General features: G+C 37.4%; 1 protein-coding gene across 1 annotated transcript in view; it reads right to left on the bottom strand.

The window, feature by feature from the left end:
- Nucleotides 1–8,653, bottom strand: part of FBXO9 (F-box protein 9) — a 15,157-nt gene that overhangs the window by 4,980 nt on the left and 1,524 nt on the right. The window contains exons 3-8 of the mRNA XM_005427904.2: nt 8,442–8,499; nt 5,857–5,956; nt 2,596–2,726; nt 1,281–1,395; nt 643–761; nt 282–372 (exon numbers count right to left, since the gene is read on the bottom strand). Coding sequence (XP_005427961.1) covers nt 282–372; nt 643–761; nt 1,281–1,395; nt 2,596–2,726; nt 5,857–5,956; nt 8,442–8,499 — 614 coding nt within the window. The remainder of the gene's footprint in view (nt 1–281; nt 373–642; nt 762–1,280; nt 1,396–2,595; nt 2,727–5,856; nt 5,957–8,441; nt 8,500–8,653) is intronic.

Raw genomic sequence — 8,653 nt, 5'->3', positions numbered from 1 at the left:
GGGAAAGAAATCTGTAGGTAAGTATTAACTGTTATAAGCTTTCGCCACGTGACATGGTTTAAGTGAGCATGAAAGATGTTTCTAAACTCATTTCTAATTATCATAGAATTCTATTATTAGATTCTATTTCTAAAACCTATTCTCAAAAAATACACATTGCTTTACACACTGCAGCAGCCCCATTCAGTTTTACAGAATGATTATTGTCTGTGATAGCCAGGGGTGGATTTAAAGAACTTAAGAGAGAAACATTTCACTCACTCATTGTACTACAGCTCTACCTGTAATATTCCACTTGGTGCCATGCTCTGTAGAAACCATCAAGAGACTGCTCTCCTTGACGTATGTATTTTGTCTTGCTGACATATACACCTACAGAAAAAGAAGATATACAAACAAAAACTAAGAACGTAAAGTATTTATGATGAAAAAGCCAATAATCTAAATTTTTTGAGTATGGTTTTGTTACTTAGATACATGGAAGTTTTTATTTTCATCCCTTGCACATTTCCCTTCTATTTGCAGATACTCTACAAATTGAAATGCACAAACAAATTCAGACTAGGTCTAACAACATCACAAACATCAAACCCAACCTGTTTCTGTCACACAGTTACAACTATTTCCTAAAGTACAGCTTACCATCAAACCGAACGCGAGGCCTTTCCAAAAACATGTCCCTCCAAGATGCATATGGAACAAGTTTATTGCAGCTCCTGCCCCATATTTTCAAACAGACTTGATGCCAGATTTCAGGATCTCTAGTGAAAACAAGAAAAAAGCAAACCCCATAACTTCCCTACAAACTCTGTTTAGCTTTTATATATCAAAGTAACACTCTCTTACTTAGTTTGGATGCAACTAAAAGAAACTTTCTTGAACAAAAATAGCTCATAATTTAAAACCCTTGACTAATTTACTTCATCCTGGAGAGTTTGAAAGCTTTTTCCTCTTCCCAGTGAAACTGAGGAACAGAATGTCATTTTCGTTCAAGTACAGAACCACAACACTGCAGCAGCCTTGCACATCTCTGTGTGGCTGTATGAGCATGACAACAATGTTCTGCAAACCTTAAACACTAATTTACAAACAAAATAGAAAAAGTAATACTTTCTGCTAGATTTTTATTACAGTAAAGTAATCTATCTCACATTTAGTAGTGTACTGAGAAACTGATTAGCACTGTGAGGAGCTTAACACGAAAATGTTCATGGGAAGGAAAAGCAGGCTGTACTAGTGCAAAAAGAGAAGCCTCATTCTAGATAAATTATCTACAATACCTGGCACAAATGTAAAATCCTCGACAAACAAGAGATAATTGCTCCAATGATCTCAGATCCAAGTCACTTGAAACCACCCATCGGAAAATGTACATTAGTACTTCCATAGGCAACGCTAAAGAGAGAAAAGAAATCCTTGTTAGATGCAACCTGTAAATCAACAGGTTATTCACAATTCCAGGTTTGGCTTTTGACTTTCCATTAAAAAATCCTACTTTTCACATTGTAGCCCCATGCCAAAGAACAAAAAAAAAACTAACTTAAAAGGTCACTATAGATAAGATGTGATGTCCATAAAGGATCCTTTCGATCCTTTAGCCTACTAACTTCTGAAGCTGATGTGATTTTTTAAGTTTTCTTCCTGCTATAAAAACGTCAGTAAAAAAGATACTATAACACAGGACTGGCTGGTAAGAACAATACAAATCTAGAAAGACCAACACTGCTGCTCCAAGGACACATCTCCTGAGATCATTTTAGAGTAATGTCTGCAACATTTTGTCTTTACTGGTAAAAAAAGAAAATACATTTTCCCAAGTGTACAATGCACCAGTTATTAAAATAATGTTTAAAACCCTGTTTTCTTTATGTTTTGATTTGCTTCACTTACTTTATTTTCTTCCCTTGACCAGATCAAAGGAGATCAGGCCAAGATTTCAAGGTGCAACTGATAATTTAGGACGCAGAACCAAGCTATCTGTTTTTAAGAGAGATCATAGCTCATATACACTCTCTGTAATTTAGATCTCATAAGGAAGTCTCAGGATAACTGTCCTAGAACTGAAGCACTGAAAGTCATTAACCTTCAAAAGACTTTCTAGCTTTGTTATTTAGTCTTTCTGACCCTGAAAACATACTTGTTGCAAAAATCTCATACAGAATCAGATGAAATCAAGAAATGTAAAAATGCATTATCTACAAAACAATTGTTTCTTACTCACACTTAAAAATTGTAGTAGTAACTGTATTTGCAAACCAAACTAAAAGAACTGGAAGGAAGACTGGAATACGCTTACTTCAGCAAGTCCATTCCTAGAAGTTGCTACTTTTAAGTATGCCTCTGATCCTGAAAATTCTACTCAGAAATACTAAATGGAAAAAGCTTGTGTGATAAAGACAAGATCTTGTATGAGAATAACATTTGTTTACCGAGCTGATAATTTTTTCTCCTTCGTAGCTACAGAAGTAAATAAAGAGATAATGTATACACTTCTTAAAGGTGACTTTTGAATGAAGGAGAGAAATATTTAATGAAGCGAAACATGAATATTAATTCTGCCTCTCAACTCTGTTTACAGAGTATTTTAACTCTTACCTGAGATGTGGGTCTGGTTGACATAAACTTCAGGCTGACAAAGTTTGACTGAAGATTCCTGAAGAGTTAACTGCTGCTGGAAATCTGTCAGGAGATCTGCCATTTTGTCATCCTCTTTGCTATCCTCAACACTAGAAAAGGGGCAATGCCAACACTGTAATATTGGATAAAACATACCAACAGATGTCCTCATCTTGGCATCAATCCACTGCTATACTCTCATTCAATAGAGTTGTTTCCTGCACATTTTTAAAGCAATCACATTTCATCATTCAATAAAACAACTACTGAACTATGATTAAGGTCATTAAGACATTGCTGGAATGGCTCTGAGCGTAACAACTGGGGCTTTTACATTAAATTCCCATCCCAGTTTTTTGTTTTGTATTTCAGTTTTTTATTGAAGTTACTGAAGAATTTCTTGACCTCACAAAAAGAAAAATCTATCTTTTACTTTGTCTAAGATAAGGCATATGCAGGAAATAAAGTGTTGTTAATGAAAGTTGTATTTTGTAATCCTTCTCATGATGTAAGATATTGGAAACAATTAAGGATTATTTTCCACGCTTGTGTTATTCACTGAAGAGTGATCCTTGGTGGGTGTATTCAACAGTAATGAAGGAAAACTACTTTTGTACCCATTCTGTAAATAGGCAGAAATAATAAATTTCAGGAGCCAGAACAAAACAGCAGAACAGAAACAACAAGCTTGCTACTCATCAGTAAATTTGAAGAATTACTAAGTGATAAAAGAACATTACCACATTAATAAAAGAAATCTAAATTTAAATTGTATATCATAATATGATCTTTTAACAGCTGCCTGCTTGCTTGCCTCAAATAACCAGAAATGACACAAAACTCCTTGAGCACATCACAAACCATGTTTTTCTCCCTGACTTGGTATATGGCTAGTTACGAAATCTTACAGTCACTTTTTAATACTGTTCAATTCTACTCTAAACAAGCTATTAGAATGAGTTGAGAATATAAGCAAGCAACTGGTAGACCTGCCAATGGGTTTTGAAGTACAATAAAGAAGACAATTATGTTTGGGCCTGTCCTAAGACTACAGGAGGAAGTTGCACTGAACATACCTTCCTTTATTTTGATGAGTATGACGGTCAGTCCCAGCACCTACAGGCCACACTGTAAACTGGTTTTTCAAATCTAATTGTGTAATTTGATTTTCTCATAAAGACTGTATGAAACACCCACAACAGTAATTCAGAAAGCACAAACTAAAATCTCTCCCAAGAAATACATCTCTGCAAATACTGCTTTTAAACAGCAGCGTAACAGTTGAGACTATGGGTTGTTTTTCCCTCACTGCCACAAAGTGCTCAGAACAGTACAGCAACACTTAAAAAACCAAATAAAAATCCATAGAATTGTAGAATCATTTATGTTGGAAAAGACCTCTGAGATCATCAAGCCCAACCATTCACTCGGCACTAAACCATGTCCCTAACTGCCACATGTCACATCTTTTAAATACTTCCAGGCATGATGACTCAACCTCTTCTCTGGGCACCCTGCTCAAGTGCTTGACAACCCTTTCTGGGAAGACTTTTTCCCAATATTCACTCCAAAGCACACCCTGAAGCTATTTCTTCTTGTCCTGTCGCTTGTTATTTGGGAGAAGAGACCAACCCCTACGTCAATACAAATTCCTTTCAGGTGGTTGTAGACACAGTAAGATCTCCCCGAGCCCCCTCCTCTCCAGGTTAAACACCCCCAGCTCCCTCAGCTGCTCCTCACGGCACTTGTGCTCCAGACCCTTCACCAGCTCCATTGACCTTCCCTGGACTCCAGGGAAGTCTGGAGTCCACTTCCAGCCCCTCAATGTCCTTCTCACAGTGAGGGGCCCAGAACTGGACCCAGCACTGGAGGTGTGGCCTCAGCCCTGTTCCTGCTGGCCACACTATTGCTGATACAGGCCAGGATGCCACTGGCCTTCCTGGCCACACACTGGCTCATGTTCAGCCAACATCCTATCAAGCAGGACCCCAGAGTCCTTTTCCAACAGGCAGCTTTCCAGCCACTCTGTCCCCAGACCGTAGCTCTGCATGGGGTTGTTGTGACCCAAGCACAGGATCCAGTACTTGGCCTTGCTGAAATTCACACAATTGGCCTTGGCTCATTGATCCAGAATATCCAAATCTCTCTGCAGAGCCCTCCCACCCTCCAGAAGGACTACTCCTGCCCAACTTCAGGTCAGAGAGTCTTAATGGAGTAGTGAAAATGATGCTAAAGTAAGAAAATAACCCTATAAAAACCCTATAAAATAACCCTATAAATAACCCTATAAATAACCCTATAAAAAAGGTTTTTACATGACTATAGCGCATGATCCAGTAGATTTCCTAGTGCACAAATGCACAGCAAAGACTTCATGCCAGCAACACATTCAGATATGAAACTAATGGATGGAAATAAAGCACTTAGCTCATCCTGCACTCTTTTATATTAAGTCAACAGCTGCATTGGAGCTGTACTGTCCTGGGGCAACAAGACTGAGCTAGTAATACCACAGTGATACAGTTGTGCTTTCCTTTTTCATGCTCCATGTTAAAACTCTGGATTTTTTGATGCAGCTATCGGGAGCACCAATAGCTGCTATGAGTAAGCAAGAATTTGGGGAGCTGTTCCATAAACTTGTCTATGTTAGGCTGCAGGGGCTGGAACAGAAGTTTTGGCCCTCTTAAACATGAGTCTTGGGCTCAAGTTAGGGCAGCCCTAAGTCACTGCACATCCACTGCACTGAGGTTAAGGCTATTCTGATGTGTGTAATGATGAAAGACTAGCCCACTCCGATTGCAGTCTCTGAGCTTCTAAATGCATTGCTCTACTGAAAATGCTCTTGTTTGGCTGTGTTGGCACAAGAACAGATTATTCCTTTGCTTAATTAAGATGCCTATTTTATTAGTATGAAGCTTTATCTAATTCATCTTTTTGCCATCTACAACTTTGTATATCATCCTAAATCTGAAAATCAAAAATCAAAATAGTGACTGATGCTTTTTTTTATTAAGTAACACCGTAACTATTTGTAATCCTTCTCCCTGACATTAGCTAGCTCCAAACAAGTTTGTTACAGTCTTTGGAAAATACAGTCTACTCAAGTGAGAGTGGGTAAGTTTTCCAGATACTAAGAGACTTACAACTGCATATTACAGCAGAATATTGATATCCTTCAGATAAAAAAAATGTCATGTTTTAGTACTCCTATGCACTTAATTAGTAAAATTTCATACTCACCACCTCTTTCCAACTCCATCACCATCTGGGGACCGTGTATAGGTGATCTTAAACTCTATATCAGGTACAAGCTGCATGGCTAGACGATAAAACTTGATGGCTGAAAATAAAGGTTTAATGCTCAAACATAGCCAATGTCCATACTAGCTTATGAAAGCAAGGACTATTTTCAGAGAGATAGTTTCACCTTAAAGCACTAAAAACATGGAAAATGCCTTTGCCTAGGAAAGCTTGTTTAGTCTAAACTGTTAGGTTTAAATTCAATACAGAAGAGAGGAACATTAAAGACCTGTTTTCAAAACTAAAAACCTCATGTACTTTTTCAGAATAAAGAGTTAGCTCAGCTTTTACAGAATTACCTTAATTACCACAAACTTAACTATGGAGTAGAAAATTTTACACTAGAACATTACGAGCTCCTGATGTTGTTTGGTGCCTGGCACTTGCAAAGATTTCGCAGAGAAAGAGGTTCAGGAAAATCACTGTGGCAACAAACTGTTATTTAAGCTGCAGAATGTCTTCCTCCTGAGTCAGCTCTGTGAATCCTTCTTTATTTAAATTAATTTGATGTATGCACATTCAATCTATTTTAATGACAGTAGTAAAATCATGTATGCATGTATATGTTTCTTTGTATTGTGACATAGTGATACCAAGATCAGAGGGCAATTCTTCTTCAGCTTGGACTCTTAAAACCAAAACTCAAATAAAACATCAGTCAGTGTGGAGCTCAGAATTTGTCTGATGAGTCTGAGAAACTCGAATCTGGGACTAGCTAATGTTCCTATTTCCTTGAGTTCATGTCAGGGCCAGTGACTGACAAATAGTATTCCCTGGCAGTTGAGGACTGGAAATACCAGAAGCTAGCTAAATAGAGATCAGTCTCAATTTTAGCATTTAATCCTGTAGACAAGGCCTCTACTGTACTTAAGCAAGAACAAGCTGCAGCACATAACTGTCTCACAAACAGCAGGTATCAGCAGATTTCAGAAGCAGGTTTCGATTCTGGTGACCTGGGGCAGGTCAGCAAATAAAATCCTGGTCTGAAAACAGATGTCCCAACATGTGCTCAGTAATATATCTGTGTCTGGCATAGGACCGTGCCCCTAAGGTCTCATAGATCATATAGATCTAAACAAAAAACCTCATGTACTTTTTCAGAATAAAGAGTTAGATCATACAGATCTATGGGTAGAAATAGTTCAGTCTAGTTTCTCTAAGTTTCAAATCAAATTCAATTGAGAAAGATGAATTCACATTCATGCAATCCAGATGTCTGAAACACTTTTGTGAATGGAACTGTTAGATATTAGGATTTCTTTCCTGCCATGTTCAAAATACAAGGAGTGCACTGAAGCAGATGAAGCCACAGCTTTCATTTTATACTCACTATGTTTAAATAGACTGCTTTCCTCACCTTTTTTTTAATTTATTCAGAAAGAACCTTCACAATCCACTACATTATTTCCTAAATATGTACCAGGTTTTTAGTTCTGACATATTTTTTACTGTGCATTTAATCCTTTACCAAACACCCACCATATCTTAGCCTAAAGTAATCTTGCCCTGTAAAAACACGTAACAAATTAGAAACTGAGATAACTGATTTTATTAACTACAGGGGACTCATATTTCTCTCAGTTAATATGAGATATGAAACAACAACCAGAACTCCCTTGAAAATGATGGAAAAATTCCCATGGTGAAGAGAAAATTTTGTATTCAGCAGGTGGCTGAGTTCAGGAACTTCCGGAATTCTCTCAGATTTCTGTATCTTGAATTATTTTGCACCTGCACTTTAAACACAGTGGCCAAGCCCTCTGGTGGATGAGCAGGATGGCACATACATTCTGCTTTGCTTTCTTTCTCACATGAAAGAAACAGAAAATTGGTATCTCCACTACTGAACTACAGGACTTGGAAGTCAGAACAGTCTTGTTACTCTCTAGACTCTGAAAACTAAATATAAGGAAAAAAACCTTTTAATTTCCATTTTTACTAGTGCTGATAGCAAGCGTGCAGGTAAGCAAGCTAAGCACCTTAAATATTTTATGACAAACCTCAAAGACTACCAGATTTGAATGTTCATTGCAGGAATTCTTGAAAAAGCTATTTAGCGTGCTGTGTTAATAAAAAAAAACACAAACAAAAACCCCCAAACCCAAAAAGACCTCTCCAAAAAAAGAAAAAAAACCCTCCCACAACCAAACAACAATGCATTAAAGCAGTAGATTTGTTCACAGCAGAATGATGAGAACTGTGAGCACAGGAATTAGTTTATTGCCTTGATTAATTATTACGCTAATTTCAAGTTGCAGAAGTCACATAAAGAGGCATTCTAAGATACTGCTATATTGACTGAAAGTTAGAAATTCCTTCCTTAATGTCATTTTTACTTTACCTCAACCTTAGAACTGATATGACGGTTCCTCCTATGGCATGTTTGTTTGCTTATCTGAATGATGGAGCTCTCAAACCACTGTTAGCCCATAGTTTAGGTTCACTGGCACCATGAAGATTTGCCCATAATCACAGGTGTTAAATTTCTCTACAATAAGGGTGTTCATTGTAGACTTTCATATTACCTTCATAAAGGGCCCCATTTTGTTCTTCTTCCACTGCCTTCAGGAAAAGTTCTTTTGCCTGCACAATAAATTACACAGAGCAGTTCTTTAACTCCTTATAAAGTGCAAAATCACTTGACTTTTAGAATTATTTTTGATCTTACCTACTGTACCTATGACAGAGATATCAAAATAAGTCCATAGATAAGACATACTCATGTGCTACAAGACAT

This window comes from Geospiza fortis, unplaced genomic scaffold (assembly GCF_000277835.1).
Source record: "Geospiza fortis unplaced genomic scaffold, GeoFor_1.0 scaffold603, whole genome shotgun sequence".
Taxonomy (NCBI): domain Eukaryota; kingdom Metazoa; phylum Chordata; class Aves; order Passeriformes; family Thraupidae; genus Geospiza; species Geospiza fortis.
Note: the sequence above shows the minus strand (reverse complement) of the source record. Positions and strands in the feature narration are given on the sequence as shown.